We start from the raw sequence: 23,927 nt of genomic DNA on the forward strand, positions 1-23,927 counted from the left end.
CTTTAATAGGAATTTTGTTCATTTGTGGGATGATAGTGTTATTTATTCCTTAAAAGAGCATATAGGAAAGCATTTCTGTTGCTGTAATGTGGTAGATACACTGTGTTGGTAATTAAACTTCAATGACTGTTTGATCTTATTAAAAATGTAATTTAAGGGAAAAAATATTATATTATTATTATCTGTTTTTATCTTACTTGGAATGTTAGGTGTCTTCTTGGAGACGGAGGAGAATGTGCTTTTTCTGAGCAAGGGATAAACATTAACTACCATTAACAGCAGTACTTGATACCTGTTGTGGCTGTTACTGATCTGATCCTTTTTTTAATGAGGGACTGACAGTTTTGATAGCAGTTAAATACATGTAATTTCTGATTTTATTCTGAATACCAGCGCTTTTAAATCTGGTTCCAGACTTGTGGGAGAAGGATCTCTGTGAGCCGAATGGCATGGATGCATCACATTAGCTCTGGTTTTGTGGGACGACCGTGAGGACAGTGTAGGGTATATTGGGAAGTTATTTGCAATGACTATGAGAATAGTAATAAAAAAAAGATATTAAACTTTGACTGTGCATAGTGATTTTTGAATCTGCGCTAAGAATGGCTTTTCTGTAAGGAGACATGCACTGGTGTAATTTATGTAAAGATAAAGTTTTTCTACAGTGTGTGGTTTTTTTCATATTCAATATAAATCCGTCGGTGTATCTGTAGCAAGACCCTATGTGAGATGAATAGAAACTAAGTGAAGTGAAAAGATGAATTGCTGGAGATGTTACACATCACAGGCAACGAACATTTATTAAGAGCTGAAAAGCTACCGTACTGTAGGCTAAATTCTGCGCTGAGTTATCCTTTTCAGTAAGTGAGAACAAAATTTCCCTGTGTGTTCAGAGGGGAGGAAGGACTTAACCATGTTGGTGTGCAGATGCCACCAGGCAGAGGAGTCGCTGGCTGGATCTCATCCCTACCTTCAAATGTGGAGGAACCAGGCCAACATCATCCAAACTTTTATGCTAGTTTAAGTCTAAATGGGAGACCATAAGGTAGCTTGGAAATTAGTGGTAGGTCCAAAGTTTGTTCTCTTTGGATCTGTTTTAATTTCCAGTCTGAAAACACTTCTTATTCTGCAAGTAACACAAAGAAATTATGGGTCTGATTCCAGACTGATTTAAATTGTGTTGAAATACAGAGATAATACAGAAATAGTTCAAATTTCTGATATTTTTTACCACCAAAAAATACTTCAATTTAAAAGAGGGGTAGTCTGAAGCTCAGTAATTATTTCCCAGGCAAATCAAACAATGACGACAAATCAGACCACGCAATTGTGGCGTGTCAGGAGTGCAAGGAACAACTGTGCCTAATGATTTCTAGGAGCCTGCGTGAGACTTCAAACAGGTTTCTGGGGGAAGGCGTTACTGTGCTGCAGCTGGTTCACAGCACTTTGCTGCTCCTTGCCCCCAATACTGGAATTATTCAGGCAGTGTTTATGCCCTAATTAAATGGTGACTCAAGCTCAGTAGCTGTTTCCTGAGCATTGCAGGACAAATAATAAAGCTGATTGAAACTACTACCGTTGCTCAGGTTTTAGTGGAGTTTGCCGATTTATGAGACTAGAGGATGTAGACTGCTCCATACCTGTGTTTTGTCTGTAGGGATCCTGAGGAGCAAGGAGCAGAGCATGTTTGGATTAGATTTTGAGAAACGAACTGGCTGTGTTATCGAATAAGCCACAGTTACTTAGGCAAGATTGCTGATTCAGTAGTGATTCAGTAGGTTTTCTTTGGCTGCAAAAGACTTCCAAATTGGGTCCTTTAAAGAATATCTTAGACTTGACCAATTTTTCAGCAGCTGTTCAACAGGTTGAATGTGTCCTCATGGGCAATACCACGCTTTCTAGCTTTTAAAATATAACTGTTGTTATTTTTTGAAATGATTACCTTAAAACTGGGACTTCTTATATCATTTCTTGGGAGTTGCGTTTTATTTTTTATTTCAAGTAAATAGAAGGAGCTTTACACAACTTCAGTCTGCAGGAGGTTGCTGACCTTTGTAATGATTCATGTGACTTGCAAAGTCACTGCTATACCTCTTTTTTCTTTTTGCGAGGAGGTTGCCGAGGTCAGTGATTCTCATCTTATTGACCTATCTTTTTTTGGCAGCTTCTTGGGTTTCTCTGAAGTAAGCAGATGTGAGTTCAGGCAAAGTTCATTTCCAAAAATTTCAACTTGATGAGCCAAATATATACAATAAGCAGGAGGGAGAGGGAAAATCTATGATTATTCCCCCCTCTTCCTGAGCTTCCTTTCTTTTTTTCGGTCAGGTTTTTATTGCTTGTACTGTCTGTTTATTGAGCTGGTGCAACGTGCGTGCTGGCAAGGTGAGCCTCCTCGCACTGCTCGCACAAGTACCTCTGCTTGTGCTGAAGAGACCATGTCTGAGAGCAAAATCATTATTCAGCCTTTAACTCAGTTCAGTCCTTATGCTTTCCAGTAAGCCTGATAGCTAGCCAGTGTAAGTGATGGTAAAGTTCTGCAGCCTTTTTGCTTGTCAGAGGTCATAATCTCATCTCGCGTAGGCTGCAGACCTGCTGTTGCACCGTGACAAGCTGCTGCTGCGGGCCACGTTGCAGTGGGTGGCCCAGCGATGGGAAAGGGTGGCTGCAAGCTGGAATTACGTGACGATGCTACACTGGTGCTTCATATCACATTTTTTAAAAATTTTATGAAGGTTTCACTTGAACAGCCTCACTCTGCCCTTTTGTGTTTCTGTTCCTCTCCAATGTGAGTCATGGGGAGTGTTTCATGACATGGTTGCAGGCTGGATGTCACTTAGAGACCTACGTCTTGTGACCAATTACTGCGCTGTCTGCACAGGCTCCTGAGGGTGAAACCTTACTGAAGGGAAACTCGTTTTTGGGCTGGTAGCGGAGGATGTGGAGTGAACTTTACTCTCACCTTTCAACAAAACATTAGCAGCACAAGCTACGGACTTTATATAAATCGTCCTGATTTGGCATGGAAAGCAATTAGGTAGTGAGGACTGGGGCACGGGCATCTCCCCTCCTGCTCTCCATGTGACTGCGGGCTCCTTCTTTGCGCAGCAGCACCCGTGGGATCCCTGGCCAGAAAGTTAAACGTAGATTTGCCATTAATGTATGTGAAACTCTTCTAGGAGTAGTAAAAGCAAGGGGAGTAAAATAACTTGAAATGAGATTGCAAAGACTAATATTTCCAGGGGTTGAGATAGAAGATGCTAATCTAATGTTGCTCTGACGTAATACACTGTGGTTTTTTTTTTTTTTCATACTGCAGTTTCTGTGTTACATCTCATTGGCTTTATAAAGTGGTGACTAATAAATAGCAATTTAACACACATTGTGAATTCAGTGTACATATTTGTTCTTCATGATATGCAGCACCCGAGGCGTTTTAGCAGAGATCATCACTAGGCTTCTTGGGTGGGTTATTTTCTAACTCATTTTAGACATCCATATTTTCAAACTCCCCAACAGACCACTCTTCACCACTCTTCCTGGGTTGGACCCTCAGCTGGCACAGATTTCCCTGCCCCATTTGCTGTCTCCGGCAATGGGCAGTAATAAATGCTTAGTGAAAGAGCATAAGAAAAGGCATTTATAGATTTCTCCCCAATCCCATACCTTTCTAGCTTCTGGGAATTGGGATAGTAATCACTGATAGATCTAGTCTCCATTTGTTGTCTAACATCTTTTAAATGTGTTTATACTTTTGGCCTCAATGAGTTCCACATTTTAATTATGTTGCGTGAAGAGAGGAAGCAAAGTGATGTAGCTCCATTGACATCAAACAGAGAAACACTGTATGTCAAGCTGAGAAATGTATTACTGGCGTGCTTTAAGTATGTTTATAATAAGTTAGCAGCACGCCACTCTTTCATGTGGCAGCAGGAAAAAGCTGAATATATTTAAAAGAAACAAGGCTAGTATAAAATACAGAATTAAGAGTACTAGTAGAATTGTCTTTTTTACCTTTATTTTAAAGAATTATGAAAAAGGGAAAGCACATTAAATGTTAAGACTGAAGACCTGAAAAATAGGATGCCCAGAAATTGTGTGAGCTTGTGTCTAATCGGTTCTGTCTGCTTTATCTTTCTGTACCTCATGGAGGAGAAATCTGGTTACCGGACTGAGCATATGAAAGCAGTTTCCTTTTGTAGTCATTTTGATTACAATCCTCCCATTCAGTTTTGTAGGAGAAAGGGGAGGAATTATTTGAAATGTTTATTTAAAAGGAGTAAAAATTTCAGATGTTTTCTGGACAGAGTACAAAAGTACATGACTAATGGCACATCTTGCTTCTTTTCATGTTTGATAAAATTTTGTCTTTTTACTCTGTACAGCGCTCTCTATGGCAGTGAGTAAAATGTGGTGGATATTCCGTTTTCAGCAGGTTTGTAGCAAGGCTCTTACAGACAGCTCTGCCTTGCGCCCTTTGCTGTTTTTGCATGTCCAAGCGTTACCAGCCAGCCTTCTCCCTAGTGCTCTGCAGCCCGTGTGCTCACTGTTGCCTCTGCTGGCAGTCCGGCCTTTGCAACGCCGAGAAGTTGTATGGTGAGAAGGAATTGCATGAGGACACTGGCAAAGGAAAGTCTCACCAGTTGGCTAATAAGACCGCTGTTGCCTGTAAATATAATTATTAGCTTCAGTTTGCTTCAATTTAAAACAGTGGCGCGGGTCCCGTCGGCTTCGGTGGGGGTGTATTGAAATGTAAGATAGCTGTTGCTTCTTCCCCCTTCTGCTCTGTGTGCCTTCTTTAATGTCTAGCCCATGCTTAGACTTTTGAGATTCCCAGGGCTTATTTTTACAAGGAAGCTTGCCTCTTGGTCCAGGAGCCTGAAAAGGTTTATGTCGATTCCTGTTTTGTGGTTGAAGCTGGTATACATTTATGTACAACAGGCAAATACCGTGCAGGCATGATCATAAATAGTTCACCATTCCTTTCAACAAGAGGAAATTACATGCTACATTATTCAAGAATATACAAAGACACTGCTTATTGTGTAAAGCAAGTAATATTCTGCCAGTGAACTGACAGCAGTTTTGCAGTTAAAATAAAAAAAGACATAAATTGTTTATTACCAACTCAAATTTCATTGTTTTTTTCTTCTGTTCAGCACTTGCATCCTTCTACTTAAGCGTTGAAATATGGAAAAGGTAAGGTATATCTGTGATTAGGACTACTGAAAACGTTGAGTGTAAGAAGCAAAGACTAGATACGTTCAACTGATTGATTTAGGTGGCCAAGTCAAGGAAATGTGGGCTGCTTACACTGGGGGAAGATCCTGGTCTCCTGGTGTGCAGTGCATCTACGACATCCTTCATTTCGTAGTAAAAGATTGGGGAATGACCTTAATTAAAACTTCTTCGTAAAGTTAGAGAAGGGAGTGGCAGCAGGGAGTTATATCCTGACTTTTATGTATTTGTTACAGTTGAGTTTTGTATTACATGAACGTGACAGTGGGAAATAATAGAAAATGTATGTCTGCGACTAGGAGCTTAAAAAAATCCAACTTCTCTATTAGCTGAGTAATATGTCCCATTGTCCTGTGGTAGGTCCTCCAACTGCTCCCCTAATAAAACAGCCTAGTGTAGGGCATGTGCATAGGTCGGCAGAGTTACGGGTGCTGGTGGGACTTTAAATCCACTTTCATGACTAGTGTGGTTAAGATCTTGGCTTTACTGTCGCATAAGGATATTTCTTTTTTTTTTCTTTTCATACATCAGCTTCCTATTAAAGCATTTTCCTCAGCTGTCCTAGATATACTTAACTTGATCTTTCCTTGAGTTCGTAATATTTATACTGGAGTTTCGTGAGGAGTGTCTGCACCCGTTAAAGAGTTCAATAAATTACAATCTGTTTTATTAACATACAAATGGACATAAATTTCGTAGGACTGGGAAGCTCATGCAGTTTTTTCTGCAGGTCCTGTGTTCTATATCCATTAAATTATCTTTGATAGTTCTTTTTAAAAAACTGAGAATTAGCGTCAAATACGTAAGTCTTGAATTGTTCTGTAAGAGTGGCTCAAATAAATCTGTTTAATCAGCAACATTATGCAAGTTTTCAGGCCCTTGTGAGAAGAGGATTGAAAAAAAACGTTAATACACACTGCATACTAATATCCTTCTGAAAATAGACAAAAAAGGGGCTGAAGAGCAGGGGCCTGGGAGGATACCGAGATGCTCATTTGATGTCAAATTAGAGGAGTTCAGGGTGAAGGGATTACTGAAGGGGTATTACATGGAGATGAAAATGTGGCACATGATATATTTAATTGTACTGACACTGTAGGGTAACTTCTGGTTGCCCAGACCTTTTTATAGATAGCACTGGAACTTGTAGTCAGTTCTTGGAGTGTCTTTTTCCAGGGGTGCTTCTTTCACCTCCCTTTCCTTACCTCTGTGTAAGTGCCGGGGCGGGATGATGTCCGAGTCTGCCTTGACAGCATGTCAGGCTCCTCCTGTCTCCTTTGCTTCCTCCGTGAGAACCTTTGCTCAAATGCCTTATTGCTACCTGAAATTTTGTCTTGCCAAATGGAGATGTTTCACTTCCTTTCAGAACTTCCCTTTCTCGTCTGCCATCTCTGCAGTGACTGATGCTGTCATTGTCAGCTGGAGATTTGGAGATCTCTTTTCTAGTTTAAATCTTGGCTCCTCCTTTCTCCTTGGCTTTCCATAGCTGCTCTGTTTTTCTTTTGGACATTGATTTTTTGAGACAGCTTATGTTTATGGAAGTGTAACCTTTTTGGTTTCATTATTACACACGTGAGTCTGATTTAGTCTTTCTAGTCTTTTAGACTTCTGTCAAAATCGTCACATGCCAACTTACTTAGAGAACTCCTAAAGACTAGTCTCTTTGAGGAGTATTATACTAATTTCTTCTCCTTTAGTTTAAATATAGTCAATAATAATTATGCTGTGTTTTATATTGGCCTCAGCTGACTTACAGAATAAACTCATTAGGGAAAGAAAAAATTTTTTTTGTATTGATGTATTTTGGAAATACTTTTGATCTTCATTTACATTTAACAATTGTTCTTAAGTCCTTGAAACCACGCCAGTAAATAAAGGCAAGTATCTGTTTAAGAATTTGCGGACACTAAATTTCCAGGGTAATACATATATTCGTGACACTGCATAAATGCTAGCCTGTGTTTCCTCACGCTGCAGACCTTTCACAACTATGTTTTGAAGAGTCTTTGGTGGGCTTGTGAAGGTCTCTTAAAGGCAAAACTAGTGAATCTCAGGACATAAAAGAAATGTTAACGCTGATAGGGGAGCCTGCCTCACATCCTGTCCCCTGAGCACTGATTATACGTTTCTGGGGAACGAAGACCTCCTTTCTCGAGCTGTCACTCCCATGGCCAGTTGGACATAGCCTGCTTGCACTGGTTGCAGAAGTTCTCCAATATGTAACAGTGTTAGGTGGGAGAAACACCTGGAATATAAGTAATTTTATATTAGGACTTTGGTGTCTCATATAGAAATATAGCTAGAAGAGCAGACTAATGCAGGGTCTGAAATGATTGCTCCATTTGGCATTTATGGACACTTCTATAGGAACAAACCAGCAGCTATTATGAAGAGTTATATCATGGTTGTTCAGAATTAAAAAGAAATGTTGAGGGAACTACGGGCAAAATAGCACAATTCTGGGACTTGTGTTATAATTGGTAGGTGTGAGTTGCTGAACATCCCTCTTATTTCATATTTTGATTACGATTACTTAGAAAATGTACTCTCATTTAAACAGTAAAAAGCGAACGTGGACATTTAGATGCTCCGTGAAGCAACCAGATGGTTCTCTGGTTTAGTGCAGCTAATTATAACACAGATTAATTTTTGTCTGAAAAATAATTTAATTAGTGTTTCATCATCCACAGGCTCAACAGTCCCTATTTTATTTTAAAAAATAGCTTTATTGCCCCCCCCACACCCCCCACAATAGAGGTGTTTTGTTTGGAAAGCTACTGAGCTACAGGCAGATGAGCAGAGCCGAGCTGCATCCAGGCTGTGCCTGGCTTGGATGTGGCATCTGTTGGAAGGAGCCTGAATATGGAGCCTTATCGTTAAACAATTTTTACTAATGTTCATTTCAGTTACTGGAAAAAGAAGCCTTAAATAACTTTCTTTGCACGGCCAAAGGGCACTTGGTCAAAGCTGTCATGCTGGACCTGTGCCGGGGAGCGATGGCTCTTTGAGGCTCCTGTTTCCACTGTCCAGAGGTCTGAAATCCAGGCGTAGGTGTCTCTGGTCTCTTCCCTGTGCGTTTGCCTGGGCTCTTTATTAGCCTTAATTAGTCTTTGTGCCCAGGGGCAAAAGGGAAGTTCTGCCATTATCAGGTGATAAAAGCCAAAATAAAAATTGCCCTTCGCAGCCATGCTTTGCTATTGCCCCACAGATTTCACCTTTTCGCCCTATGCCAATTCATTCTTTTACTTTTGTTTTGTTCAAAATGATTCAAAAATATTTCCTGTCTGTATTTCCCGACCCCACAAAGGCTTCCAGGTTTCGAGAGCAGATTAGAACCTGTTGTGCAGATTAATGAGGTGTTGTGGGAGCAAACAGTGTTGGGTTACCTGCAGCAGCAACTGTTTGGTTATGTGAACAGACGGATAGCTGAAAAGAAATGGCAGCTCCATGCGAATTTGCAGCCAAATGTTTCCCGGGTTTAATATCTCAAGTGCTGTAATTACATACATTTAGCGAATAGAAAATGTCTGTCAAATACAGTTGCTAAATGAACCAAAATTTGCTTGTGATTGTTTGTATTTTTGCTGAGATGTGATTGAAGGTGAATGTATATATTTCCTGAGTCTTCTGCTCTGCATATATCTGCATATATGTTTCTGTTTCTTTAGGTTGCGCAGCACAAGACTTTGAAGCCATGTCTAAGAAGATGACGCGTCTGGAAGCAGCAGTTTGGTTTGGAACCTGCTTGTTTTAGGAGTATCTGGGAACTTCTACCCATATTTGCCTATTCCAGCATAAATCAGAGGACAATGAGCTCTTTTTATTTTTTGCATATTTTCACGATACGTAATGATTTTTCTTCTTTTTCATTTTGTTCAATGGGAAAAACTTGAGCCGATTTTATAGCTGATTCTGACTTCATCACGTTCCTCTTGCTGAGCCAAACTCTTGGAAACCACGTCCATAGTATGTCTATTTTTTTTTCTTCCTGTATATGATATGTATCACTGTCAGAGTATTTTTAACTCTTCTGGTTTGAACCTTGCCTTTTGCATTGCTGAGTATTCATAGACTCACTCAAGGAATTAAGTAACTTCAGACTGGCAGAAGATGACTCGTATGCTTCAGAAATATTTTTATGGCTGTGCTTGGCTCATTAATACGGTGGTTTAACAGTATTAATATGAAGCATTGCATTAATTGTTGCATACATTTACTACCAAATGACCTGCACAGACAGTGTTTCAGATGTCGTGGGCCTAGTCACAGTAACCAGAAGTGTCCTCTTTGCAAAGGAGAAAATAAGGTCTCTTCGTACCCGGACAGTAAGCAGATGAAGTTGCTTGCCGTCTTGGAAGTAAGGACTGATCACAGTGAAAGCTGGAATGGACTTTTCTGCTTGAAGAAGGGGAAACTATGCAGCTTAATATTTGGGCTGATTATAATGACTCTAGTGATGGCATCCTACGTACTGACTGGAGCCAAACACGGGCTGCTGTTAATACCGTCACCGTTCCATTACGGAGCTTTTACTAGCAATCCGAGCTTAATGGACAATGAAAGCCTTAGTGATATGAAAGACCATTACCAGCCTTCTAAAATTAATGTTTCATACCTAAAGGATTATCCAAGCATTAAATTAATTATTGACACTATTACTTCAAAGATAGAGTTTATAACAAGACAGCGCCCTGATCTAGAAGAGCTGAGGAAACAGGAGCCCCATGTAAGTAAGAGCTAAAGTTTGCCTGACACTGCTGAATACTTATTTGTTCCAAGAATTCTGGGTCAATCTTTTAACGCGACAAAAAACGTGCAACTCCTCTGATGTTCATGTGTTGATTTACATTACCTGAAAAGTTGATATTAGAGGTCACATCCTTCCCAGTCACAGGCAAAATAGATATCTACATGGTCTTGACACCTGAAACAAGGTCAGCCTTCCAATAGCTGTACAAATGCATTGCGTTTTTAGCTTATCCCATTAAAATTTCATTTTGAGTTAGTCAGATTTTCCAGTTATCTTAACCGATAAATGAGAAAGGAGCCTTCTAATAGGTGACGACCAGAAAGCCTTCCTGAAGATCTGGTCATTGCAAACCTTGTATTTTAGAATGAAAAATTAGAAATTAATATGATCCGATTATTGCATCATTGGCTAAATCAGTCCTCCTAATAAATTTTTGTAGTCTTCAGTATCTCTTTAAATTAGCACTACAGATTTCAGCAGATTGCTGCTGCCAAATTTTGCTGCACTTGTAGCACACAAAAATGAGCTTGGGCACACACCTGCAGTACGTGGTCCCCACTGAGGTGAGGCGAAACAAGAGTCTTTTAGTTTTCAATTATTTTTCAGTTAGATTGGATCAACTGCGGGAGGAGAGTTGTTGAGACTTTTTTGCAGTTGCTTCTCAGTTTTTCCTTAATGATGGTAGTTCAGTGAGCTCTCTAATAGGGTAATAAAATGGAAAATTAGTTTTAGATTTTGGAGAGCCAACTGCCTCCTTACAGATCAGTCCAAGTATGGCTTTTCCCAGTAAGACCCTTTTCTTTGTTTGCAGAGGTATCCGTTTTGAGCATGCAGCTGGGTAGCACGATGCACTGAGAAGCTCTTTATAACCTGTACATACATACTGGGCCATAATTGCTCGTGTACTCTTGCTTTGTTCCCTCCTGCCCTGCCTGCAGATACCTCCTCAGGCATGTTCTCCACTCCATTACCCTTCTCTCCCTCCTGGATGGTCGCCGTTGGCTTGCCCAAGCTGACAAGCCCCAGGGGTGCATCTGGAGTCACCTCGAGGCCTCCATGGTTTGTTCTGCAGATGATTTCGGAGAGAGGTTAAAACTGGTCTAGTGAGAAGCCAGCAGAGATCTAGCAAAACTCTGTAGCGTGGCTGCATGTTGCCGTCAAAGCTCTACTGAAATCGCAGGTTACTGGGATCTATCTGGCATGTACTTACGTATTAGGAAGGTGATAGTCCTGGCAACTAGGACTTTAAAAACTGAATCTGAGGGAGCTAAGGGGATTATGCAGGTCCTTTCTGACCTTAAAATCAATGGATTTATGAATATACGCTCCCTAGTGTAGTCTTTGAACAGGGTCTAGTTCCAGTATCATCAGAAGCAATAAGTTAGGTCAACTTTGCCTTTGAAAAATAAGGTTGAAGATGTCCACATATTGTTTCCATTGTGTTCTCTTACCGCGCTATATATAACTAAATAAGTATACTAAGTATATATAAAGGAAAATATAACTAAATTTTTTGCTGCCTTGACTGAAATTGTTGTTCTTTATGTTGCAGATGTTTTCAGTAATTCCTAATAAATTCCTTTCAAATAGCAAGAATCCGTGTTGGTATGAAGAGTACAGAGGAAACACAACCACAGATCCTTATACAACAAACTCGTATGCACTGTATTCAAAGCGTTTTCGCACCATCTTTGATTACCTCAGGAAGGTATTTTGGAACCACTTGTATCACTATAAGGACAAACACTATCGACTGCGCTGCCTTCCCCATTTCTACATTATTGGCCAGCCCAAGTGTGGGACAACAGACCTTTACGACCGGCTCAGGTTGCACCCTGACGTTCGGTTCTCGGCAATCAAGGAACCGCACTGGTGGACAAGAAAGCGATTTGGTGGGTAAACATATCCTCTCCTATTAAGATGACCGGTCTCTGTCCAACTTTGAAATTTCTTGTGTGTATTTGGGATGAAATTCATTGGCTTGTTCTGTGTTGGTTTAGCTTGAAACCACGGCAGTTAACACTTTTGAAAATTTCAGTCTACAGATGCTCAATATGTTCTAGTCTGCTTTTATTTAATGATATTTTGCATCAGATCTTTCAAGATAACGTGCGTTTCATTCGGGTCGTTTGCAGTGGTTTAGAAAATTTAGAAAACATAAAAGCACTAGATAAAACCTAGCCTGTGCACCCTGGAAAAGCAGGAAGAGGAGCAATTAGGTTATAACGGAAGATGTAAAGAATCGTGATAATAGTTTTTTAACATTAACTTTTTATGCAAAGCCTTTCTTATATGTATAAATGAGGTATCAGCATTTGAAATGTGGGTGGCTTCAGTCCTTAAGATTCAATAAATTTAACTGTGTTTTATGGTAGAAGCTTCATTAGCATTACAGCTCTAGTAAAATACTGAAAAAATGTAGCTATTTTGCGTGAGAAAGCCCTCTCACATTGAGGAGCCTGCACGTAATTTTTGATGCTCTTTTCTTGAGTGGCATCAAGTTTTTCACGGAGCAACACTTGGTCTCTGAAGGCAGAGTGCAGTACTCAAGATTATGGCCAATCTCAGTCAGACACATTCAGCTTTCACGGCTGCTCGTTCAGGGGCGTCTGGGAGCTCTGGGGCTGAGAGGATTGTTTTATCCATCTGCAATGTTTATCCTTCTTGTTCTCTCCTTCCTGAGGAGCTAAAGAAGGTCAGTCTTGTGGTTAAAGACTAGGCTGAGGCTCCAAAGGCCAGGTTTCAATTCCAAATGGCTGCGCGCCTGGCGCTTTCCTCTAAACGAGGATGCTTATAACGTGTCTTTCGTCCCCCCAGGTGCTCCGTTTCCCCACTGATGTAGGGACTGGGTCGAGCTGTTAAGTGCTGCTGCTACACGCTCTTGCTTTGCAGGACTTTAGTATCAAAGCTCATAGGCCTTGCTGTGGTGGTACTCTTTCTGACAGGAATATCCTGGGTGTGTTATGGTGACATTATCCTCCCATCTGTTTTGGATTTGCCATTGCTGTAATACAGGCACTGCCTTTGGAGCAAAGAAAAATCTAGCACTGTGCGACGGTAGCTCAGGTAGCAGACTCTGCCTGCCTCACTGCAATCCCTTGCTGCTTTTCTAAGCTTCCTTGGAATAGGAAAGTGTCTCTTCATATATCTTTATATTCCTTCTCTTGCGAGAAAGTGGCCCATGTGGATCTTGCAGCACTTCTGTGTGTAGTGCGGTAGAAAGCTGGCTCAGATATAGAAAGCTCAGCTTTCCTCATCTGCTTTGTTTTACTTCCAGTAAAGCAGCCTTCGACCAGTGGAGCTAAGTATCAGTGAATCTTTGTTGGATGGGTTTTGTGTATCACCAGTGTCATAGATATTTTAAATACTCATTAACAGAAAATAAAATTAATTTGAGAAGGAAACTGATGTCTCTTTGTGTAACAGTGTTCTGTGTACGTTAGTATATGCACATAAAGTTGTCAAACTAGTGATGTAAATGAGTTCAGCCACGTTTTTCTGTGTCTTTAATACAGCTGACTCTCTTTAAGATGTTTTAGACATTTTCTAAATGCTTGTCATGAATTAAGAGTTGAAGGAATGCAATGGAAATGGTTTTACTTTTGAGATGATTAGTGCCACTTTAGGAAACAGTGGAGGTAACGCTGCAAACTGTGGGAGCTGTGGTAGTTATGAAGTCAAGCAAGAGGATCACGGTGGTGCCTCTTGAAGTGCCGGGAGAAGAAATTGGTTCATCACAGCCAGCAGCTGGCTGAAGATAAATGATGAGAGTTTCCTCTTGACCTGAAGGTGAAAAGTCAGATTGAAGAAGAAAGTGAATTTTAGACTCGGAAAGCTTCCAGGGAGGATGCTGTGCTGCTGTAGATGCAGGGAGTGGTTCAATGGACTTTTGCAAGAGTGACTAACTTCCGCTGAAGCTAACCAGCCCTCCAGGGGACACCTCATTTGACAAAACAGCCCTTTCCCGTTCTGCTGGGATGGCTGATGCTCCACGCAGGGCTTTGTCCCAGCGTTGCAGTCTATGTTTTTCCTGGCTCTTAGCCACAGTTTCTTTTCCCACGAATGGGTGACACCAAATCGAAGCAGTCTGTAACACCATGCATGGTTGAATTTTTATTTGTTTCCCTCTGAAAAAACAAAACAAAATACACTGCAAAGCTGTCTTCTACTCTCACTTTCCTGAAAGGGAAAATCCAGTTCGGAGAGAATGGACAAGAGGACTCCCTTGCTGACCTTTCCTGCCATGTAGATCTGTTAATTATTGGCCTTGGAGGAGCAGCAAAGGGAGAGCTGAGGAGTCCTGCTCTACACTTTTAGCTTTGCTCCACCTTGATTTCCTTCCTACCTCCATGACCTCTCCCCACTTGAGAAACTCTACTGTGTTACAGTAAGAAGAAAAAATGCAAGGACAGGCATGGGGAATGTGCTGCAGGAAGTGAAGTAGGAGTACAGGTAGAAAGAAAAGAAGAATGGGAAAAGGAGTATAAAAACCCACAGACAGAGATGCTGAGAGACGCTGCGGGGAGGCTGGTCATATTGAAATACCCTGGAGTGCAGGGAAGGAGGAAAAATAGGAAACTCTCTGGGAGTTTTGTTTTCACACTTCTGAAAGATAAACATATGAATGATTTCTGATTTGAATAAGTGCATGTTGATAAGTGCATATTTGGCATCAGAGTCTGCTCTCTGTTAAATCTAGTGAGAGTCTGATATTACTCTAGTGTATATTGGTGTAAATGAAAATAGGATCTGGTCTTCTATATTAATTCCAAAAGCTGAATTTAGAAGTAAATAAATGTAAGTTATTCATGCAGGAACTATACAACAGAACACCTCAAGTTATTTCCTATCAGTATGAATTTATGGCTTAGTCGTATAGTATCTTGGATCGCAGCTGCTTCATTATTGGCACTTTTATCTGAATGTTACACTTCATGGGTCTAATTTTGTGCTGACATTAGCTGGCTCAGTGCCACCAGCATCAATGAAGCTGTCTTGCTTTACACCATTGGTTAATCTGGCCCTGCCATTTTTAACTTCTCTTTTCACTGTTTTTTAGGGATCATTCGTCTGAGGGATGGATTTCATGATCGCTACCCAGTGGAAGATTACCTTGATCTGTTTGACTTAGCAGCGCATCAGATTCAGGGTGTGCTGCAGAGTGATGCAGCAAAAGAAAACAGCAAGAGGAACAGCATCATTATTGGTAGGCCAGAGACTGCTTCTGCAATATAGATGTCTATATCTTCAGGTTTGCAGCAGTTGTAGCTGAGGTATGAGAGGGGCATTTACCCAAATACGAGTGGTTCACAGCACTGGTCCACTCATGGCAGTTTTGGCTGCTGTATCTGGATGGTGCATAATTCCTAGCCTTTTCCTGGAGAATGCTTACTTGTTTTGCTTACAAAGTTGCAATTCTCTTTAGAGAATGCTGGAGATAATGTGATAAACTTCAGCATTCAGTTAAAAAAAGAAGACCCCGATAACTTCTTCAAACATAATTTTCGTTTTGTCTTCGTTAAGACGTGTCTGGGTATAGCCGCAGGATTTTTTATCTGTAGCTTCAGATTCCAGTGCTGCGACGAAGTGTGTTTTGTCTCAAGCGTAATAAATAAGTAGTGGTATTGCTGCTTACAAACAGGTGCCGTAGAAATCCAGTCGCCATGGCAGAGAAGCGGCTCCCTGTGGCTCTTCTCAAGCTCTGAGGTGGAATCAGACCACCGCTCATGAGAAACATCAGCAGAAATTTCCAACCTCTGCTTTTGCTTTTCGCTCCGTCACCTCAAAATCTTCCAGGGAAGCCAGATCCTTGCCATGAAAATACTATTTGGGCAAAAGAGACAGTTCTTTATTGAAAAGAGTTTTAAAATAGGCCTGATGTCATTATCCTACAGAAAACAAAGGCAAGATTTTTGCTGCCTGCCCTCAGAAGGAAAACCCTCTGAATCAGATTTTTATTATCATTCTAACCAAAGTTTTAAGCCATTGTATTATGTAGCTTAAACCTTAGACTCAGCTACAGTAACATTCATCTGATACTTCCTCAGCCCCCACTTAGGTCAGTCATTTGCTTTATTAAGTATTCAATGTTGAACAAAATTTGCAAGATGAGGTCTTGGAAAATGTTGCCGTCAAGGGCTTCTGCATATTTTCCTCATACTTACAATAACATGTCCTGTCCTTTCTTGGATGAAATGCTTATACTAATTAAATTCACTAATCTAATTGGCAACGTACATCTTTGATTACTTACCTCCTGTTACAGCTTTTTCTAGAGTTCAGGATTTTTTTTTCCTTCTCATTTCTTATAGCATTAAGGTTATGTTCACTTTTCTTATTAAGTTTACAGGAAAAGTTCTGAATGATTATATTCATTAAATCAGTTTTTATGACCCTGATTTAAAAAACAAAAAAGCCCTGAAACAACAACAACAAAAATCTAATCTAAAATGAATCTGTGTGCTGTATGAAGATAAGGTTTGCTTAGAATCCTGCATTTTCTTATTTCAGATTATTAGAAAAAGAAATCTAATTAAAGCTATAAACATTTCTTTAGTTCATCATGTTACATTATTTTGAATCATTAAGCTGCTTTGGATATTATTACTTAGTGGGTAATGACTGTATTTTCCCAAATAAAACAGTGGCTGCTTAGAGATGAGCCAAAGAGGGCCATGATGATCTAGCTTGAGGCATTCTGAGAAGGACTTGTTTATATGTGATCATTAATATGATAAATTCACAAAAATGTCTTGTGAAAACACAACATGATTTTAGTCCATTAATCACAGAATAAAGAGGTTATGCATTCATTCTTTAGGCAACTCCGTAAGTCATATGTTCTTCAAGTTCATAAGAAAAATTAATATATTTTTGGTTGTGCTGCAGTAATTTGACATAAAAATTCCTATAGCAGTGATTAATTTATCTCATGTCCAGTATGGTGCTCTCTCTGTGGAGATATTAAATCTGTATTACAACGCTAAAGGGAACACTGCCACATTGTCACGAAAGGTTTTGGCGGCCTCAGGAAGTTAAAATTGTGGTCAGCAGAGGCCAGAGTGAGTTTATTTTTCCTTTTTAATCCTTGACAGTCATCTTCTGAGAAGATCTGCCTTGCTGAACCAGGCTGTCCTGGGCTGACCACGTTAGAACAGCTCCTTGAGTCCTGCACAAGTCAGGAAGCACCCAGTATGGAAAGCAAGCTTTTGTTCACAGTCAGAGCAGAAGTTGGACTCCGTCATATGTTCACGTAGCTGAGGAGTTTCTGGGTGAGAGGGAGGCTTGCTCAAGTAGCATGCTGTGGTCGGCAGGGCTGGTGAGGTGGATAGGTGGGATCCCGTGGTAGCTACAGTGCTGTGGAGAGCCTGGCCCCAGGGACAGCGACCCGCTGCCTCTCGCACGTGTTGATCTAAGTCTCCCAGGGAGCTGCTGCCTCCAAAATGTAGGTTTGAGGTGTGCTGAGATTGTGGCACTCACTGCCTCCGCGCCTATGCAGCAGCGTGCAGTCCATGGGTGACTGTGGTCTTCCCCCACTCCTGTGTTGCCTGTAAACTCCAGCGACATCTCGTCTGGCCACAGCTGAAATGACTTCTGTGAAGGGCACTGGCTTGCAGTGCAAAGAAGAGAGTCTTCATGTCTAAATGCATTAACTTTAGTTCAGATAAGAACAGCTGCTTACACATGCACTATGTTCAGGTTTGGTCATCATATGCAAGCTAATTAGAATCCAATGGAGAGGATGACATATGATCAGAGGTCTACCAAACAGAGAAGTGTGAGGGAAGATCAAAAGAGCTTTACTTCTTTAGTCTAGAGAGGAAGACGCTGTATATAAAAGGTTATGGAGACTAGGGGCTTGAAACTGCAGCAAGAAATGTAGACTGTGCACTAGGAAAACCTTTCCAGTTGCACAGATTGTGAAACACTGGAACAGGTTGCCTACTGCGGTTGCCCCAAATTGTATAGCTCATTAGAGCTTGCTTCTCTGAGATCAGGAGCATTAAGAACAACTCTTGGATGTAGCCTAAGGATGCTGCAAAGAGCATGGAGGTCTTTGAAACCACATGTTCCTTCTGCCTCGGGACTGGAGAGGCGAGAAACTCTGTGCAGTCTGTTCCAGCCCCAAACAAATGTGTTTGCATGTGTTAACCACTAAGAGGAAGGAGTGTGGTTAGTGGATAGTAATAGTTCCGGTGAAATTACGTAAAACCTACGTTAACTGTCACTGCATTCATAAAAGCAGTAGGCAGTGAGAGTCTTCCAGCTCTGCAGAACATTAGCCAGATCGATTTGTAAGAACCAGCAAAGTATGTTTTGCGATGACATTAAGAGTGCCACTCTTAAGTCGTCTACACCAGTTCAAAGTCTGGATATAGGATTTGCATGCATGCCAAGACAAAGAATGAAATGGGTTATTAATAGAGATGCTTTTTAATTTCCAGGGGAGGCCAGCGCCTCCACAATGTGGGACAACAACGCTTGGATTTTCTTTTATGATAACAGTACAAACGGAGAACCTCCATTCTTAATCCAGGATTTTATCCATGCCTTCCAACCGAATGCCAAACTTATCATCATGCTGAGAGACCCTGTTGAAAGGTGAGCAAGCACTGCATTGCTAAATATGCAAGCAAATTTTCTTCTTATTACTTTTCTTATTGTTACTATGTTCTCTCACTCTCTCTCGGGCACGAATAAATGCCCGTATAGTGTTTGACAGAATTATTTGGTTTATAACATGAAATCTCAAGGATTTGTGTTCTGTGTGTTTTGGAATTTTAAACTGTTTTTAAAAAGGGGAACATGAGTGTAAATACCGCAGCAAGTGCGATGCCTGGACACCTGAGGTACGTTGCCAAATATAATATAACTCTGTTACCTGGGCTAATATGCCCTGGCTCTCACCGGGGCCCACCTGGCTGGGAATGGTGCTGCACTTACATGACAACATAAGTGGCCCTGAGAAGCGCTTCGATTCATGTTCAAGGGAGTAAATAATAAGGTTTACGTCTTTGAGGGGCATGCTGTTGCAAATGATTAAAAGATTGCAAATAGCTCCAGCATCAGCAAATGATACAACATTTTTTATTCTTAAAAATGCCTAGTGCAATGCTAGTACAAAAGCTTCCCCAGGCAGCTTTAACTTACACGATTAACACCTACTTAGCTGTTCTTTCCTGGGCTCCCGACCAGGATGATTATACTCCAAGAGGGTCAGGGCAAGGGGGTGCGACTAGTCCCTTCCTTCTCTCTATAGCCCTCGGTTTTTGCTCCGCAGGGGTGTTCAGCGCGAGCTCCTCCTGTGTCAGGAGATGCATTTCTCAACTTATAACGACCTGTCCTGACCTCAGGATTTAACAGATGGTAGTTTTATGCGAGAGAGCTGGCTGAAGTGGCTTTCTCATGTAAATTCCCGACAAATCCCCTGATCGCTTTAACCATCCTCCGTAATGTGGATGTTGCTCTTTGCCAGCTGTAATAAGGGTGAGATAAAAAGCGAGCTTTCTCTCCCGTGCTGTAGTTATAGTCAATTGATTTCTTTTAGTTTATGACTCCCTTTGCCCTTGTTGCTCATAGCTCGTGTGAACCGCGGGGAGCAAAAGCCGTCCCGGCACGATGAGGGCAGCGGGATCGTGTCCTCGCAGGGGCCGAGAAGAGCGTGGTGCCGCGGGCAGCGCTCCTTGAGGCGTCCCGTTGCCCGGCCCCTGGGGAAGGGGGCATTTCTCTGCCTTCAGGGAGGAGACCTGCTTCCCCATGGGCAACGTCACCGCTGGTCTTGGGGCGCCGGACAACCGCGCGGCCGTCTCGGGGGCTGCTGCACTTGCTTTGGTAGCTTTTGCACCCATGCGTGCCCGGGTTGGCTTGTTCCATGTCCCTTTCCTTGGTGACATGGCTGCCGCGGCGCAGTTACTTAGTTGGAATGGATTATGATCGAGAGCGATGACTTCAAGTAGCAGGAACAGCTGAAATCCTAATCGGCAAAGGTTTTATTTCCGTGCAGATGTCCCCAGAATTAAAAACAGATGGAAAGAAATATAGACAATCTGGGCTGCCCTGCAGAGAGAGAACTTGTCTTCAAGTGCATAGTTTTCCATAAGATGTCGGCAAGTCTGTGAAATTATGGGTTTACTTTAATGGATGATTAGAAATAATAAGCAGACAGATTAAACCTTTTAAACAAACTGCAGCTCTAGTTTAATCGCTGGCACATTTACCTAAATGTGACTTCTACCCGGCTCCTGGCCGCAGGCGGAGGAGCAGGGACAGCCAGTGCTCTGGTGGCTCTTTGCAGGAGATGGACGTGGACTTTGAGGGGCTCGCGCGTCCCTCTCGGCCGACACCAGGCCCGCGCGGATTTGCTTGCTCTAGGCCTGTTACGCTCTCTCGGTGCTCTGAGATGGAATTTTTTCATTTAAAGACAACTGTTTTCTTTCTCACTCCTAATTATTTACAGAAACGGGGTCAAGATGATTTCTTACTTTCTACCTTTTCCAGTCAACTTTTGGAAATGAGAAACAAGCTCCCGATACAAGAGTTTAACCTTTTAAAGTCTATCAGCATTAAAATAATATCTGTAGAACATAGTTGGTACAAATATTGGCTAGAGAAACATTTTTAAGCAGTTCTTAAAGCACCCGGACAGCATGCAGTGTACGTTATGGCAGAATACTGTTAAATGGGCAGCTTGAGCAAACGAGGCAATATTTTCTGGTCCTTAAGCAGCGGAATCTCCCAGTGCACACATGAAATTATGCCAGGCAGCAGATCAGTAGTCGCTGTCTCCCATCACCTAGCAGCTAGTTTGCTGAGCAAGCCAGGTATTGCTCCAGGGAACTTCTCTGCAGAGCCTTAACTGGATCGCCAGGCTGGGCAAAACTGGACCAAAGTCAGCGTGAGGCTCTTAGCCGCATCTCTGGCAGGGCTAAAGGTTGCCTTTCTCCTGGCTGCTGTTTCAAAGTGTTTGCAAATAGTGTTCGCTCTCTGCTGGCACCATTGCTTTTAAATGTCTGGTTGTGCATCAACAGTAATAAAGTCTTTGTGTTTCTTAGTCAGTGAATCCTACAGACAGCATTGCTCCCCTTGGGTGCCACCTCCTCGTTTCCTATAATGTTCTGTGACCTTTTTTTAAATGTGTAAAAACAGAATTGAAAACATCCTGCAAAAAATGTAGCCCTTCTCTTCCTTTTTAAATGAACACAGAGTGTCCGTTTATTTCATATGGGAATTAGCGTCCTGATCTTGCAAAACACTAACATAAATAATGAGTGCAGAGGGTATTCCCATGCTTAAGTGCTTTGCTGGATTAGGGCCTAAACTCTCGAAATTAAATGATGGATTTTAAAGTACCTGTGGAAATCTAGGGACCAGACTTTTTGGTTTAATAAAATATTGAAAGGAGTTAAAAAAAATAAAGTGGGTGCTCTACAAAAGGTTATTGCAGAGATAGAATGAGACCTAAATCAACTGATTTCTTCAGTCATGTCTTCGACACCTGTGCACTTTGAAAGGGGTGAAAGGTATCTAGGATTTCTGGAAATCTGTGTCAAGAGGTGGGTTCTGCAGAGCTGCAGACCCACGGTAGAAGCTTGACTCTTTTTCAAGTGCTATAAAACTGGCTCCAAAATCCTGCAGTATTGCTGGGGTCTGATCATAGTTCAGAAGCCCAAACAGGGGAAAAATAAAACATGTTCAGGAGCTGATTCACAATCTTATATTTATGCCATGTTAGAGCATTCCCCTTGTCCCTGAACCAGATTTTTTGGGAAAGATTTTAATCATGGTTTCAGGGCTTAATATAAACATAAATCTTTTATTTGCTTGTAGCCCCCTTCGCCTCCCCACCCAAACTGACTCGTTTTTAAATAATCTTTTTCTGGTGATATTTAAGCAACTGGAAAACTTGCGCTAAAAGTATGGAAAGGGAGAATACCGTGTCCTCAGCAGTTTCTGTTGCTGGTGGCTCTCAGTCGCAGCAGCAGGCTGACGCCGTATATTCTGCTTGCTTGCTGCCTTGCAACTGCAAGCACGGATGGGACCTAAACCCTGCAGTCCTCACTCAGCAAAACAGAGGTGTGATTGCTTAGGGAATGTGGCAGTAGGCGCAGCGCAACCTGTTACTGCACTCTTTGTGAATTGTCCATGTAGTTACAGCATTTGAGTTAAAAAAATAAATAAATAGGTAGAAGGACACAGAACATTGTAAATTGGGCGCTTTAACTAAAAGTCGACATAGAAGCGATATGGGATTGGAGATGGAGCTTTCTGCAAAAACTGGGGAATCAGGATTCTTTTCCAACTTTAGAGGACCGCCAGTTTGGTAACCACACAAAAAATCACTTTTTTTTATTGCCCATCCCAATCTTCTGTTCTTTTCGATTTAGATCATAAGCTTTTGGGATGAGAACTGTTTCCTTCCATGGCCGTGTGGAGCATCTAATACAATGGGGTCTCAATGTCAGCCAAGACCAGCTCTCCTATTCATAGATAATGCAAAACAGAAGTATATAGAAGAAATATATATTTGAAGAGTTTGTCTTCAGGAGAAATGTATTGGCTCACAACTACTAGGGCCGTGATCTCAAGAGACGCTGAGCCTAAAAGAGGGGATGATGTTTAGCAGCTCCCTGGAGCGCATGTTGCTCTAAGCCAAAACTCATCAAAATTAAGAGAAAATCTGCCATTGACTGAACAGACTGTTAGTGGGATAGTGTTGCACATATACGTACCGCTTTTCTCAATTAATGTAACTTATTTGCATTGTCATGTAAATAGATCTTCTTTCATTTCCTTTGTCATTTACTTATACATTTCATTCGCAGATTGTACTCCGATTATCTGTACTTTGCAAGTGCTAATAAATCTGCGGAAGATTTTCATGAAAAAGTGGCAGAATCGCTGCAGCTATTTGAAAACTGCATGCTGGATTACTCATTGAGAGCCTGTGTCTACAACAACACTCTTAACAATGCCATGCCCGTGCGTATTTCCTTATAACATTTAATTCTTTACTTCTGTAATGGTACGTTGTGTCAAGGTTATATATATAGCAAAACACAGGGCAAATAAGTACTAAGAAACAGAACTTTCTCCTTTTTTGTTTGTGAATTGGATGACATAAATATATATGCAAGCATGTACAAGCTGATGCACTGGCTCAGCTGTCTCCTCAGTCTGTTTCCTGATGAATGCCAGCAGTAATAATACATTCTTCCTATTGTGCAAGAGTATGGAGAGCACATTTAGGGAAGATTGCAGTTTAATGTGTAAGCTTTTTGCAGACCTCTCCAAAAAGTAGCTCTGGCAAGGATCTTTGTGGTACAAAATTGCCTCAAAATCGGAACAAATTACATATTCTTTTTGCAAGAAAAGGCTACCAATAACCAGATAAAACCTTTTCTTTAAATTGTGCACATCAGAAAATGAAAAAAAAAAAAAGAATTACAGAGAGTGCTGGCAGAGGACGTGGGGAAGTATTACAAGCTCAGTTTTCCAAAGCTCACATTTTCAGTGCAGAATGGATTTCAAGTTTTGCTTGAGGGGGGGAAAAAAGCCTTTTGCAGAGTAATAGGGAAGGAATTGACCTGAAGGATCAAGTCTGGTCTGTTTGCCACTGAAACCTATTTTATTTGTTAAAGCTGTCAAGGGTTCAGGGGGAATACTTTCCTCCTAGGTCTCCAAGGAGAAATTAATTTCAGTAGTGCCTCCTCCGGTCCATAAAATAGCCGTAAAAAGGGTGCGTTACATAGGCTTGAACCCCACAGCAGCGCGGCCAACAGGCGAACCTACCTCGGCAGGTGGGCTGAAGCGGCGGTGGCTGACGCTAGCCAGGCTAGCCCAGACTTGGGTCGGCGGTATAGCAGTGCGGGCCACCCATCTCTCCTGCCACACAACGCGTTTCTTCCAGCGCGGAGGGAGAAAGGCAGACGGAGAAACAGAAGGA

The 23,927-nt window shown here is 41.5% G+C and overlaps 1 protein-coding gene across 3 annotated transcripts in view; it reads left to right on the forward strand.

Annotated features, from left to right (window-relative positions):
* CHST15 (carbohydrate sulfotransferase 15) overlaps positions 1 to 23,927 on the forward strand; it is a 46,871-nt gene that overhangs the window by 18,625 nt on the left and 4,319 nt on the right. For 2 of the 3 annotated variants that reach the window (XM_068951496.1, XM_068951495.1), the window contains 5 exons: positions 8,904 to 9,961; positions 11,538 to 11,877; positions 15,045 to 15,191; positions 18,430 to 18,586; positions 22,807 to 22,963. In XM_068951496.1, the coding sequence (XP_068807597.1) occupies positions 9,374 to 9,961; positions 11,538 to 11,877; positions 15,045 to 15,191; positions 18,430 to 18,586; positions 22,807 to 22,963 (1,389 nt within the window). In that variant the 5' untranslated portion in view covers positions 8,904 to 9,373. Of the gene's footprint in view, positions 1 to 5,156; positions 5,197 to 8,903; positions 9,962 to 11,537; positions 11,878 to 15,044; positions 15,192 to 18,429; positions 18,587 to 22,806; positions 22,964 to 23,927 lie in introns of all 3 variants that reach the window. The other variant, XM_068951497.1, reaches the window with a different exon arrangement.

Source organism: Struthio camelus, chromosome 7 (assembly GCF_040807025.1).
Source record: "Struthio camelus isolate bStrCam1 chromosome 7, bStrCam1.hap1, whole genome shotgun sequence".
NCBI lineage: Eukaryota > Metazoa > Chordata > Aves > Struthioniformes > Struthionidae > Struthio > Struthio camelus.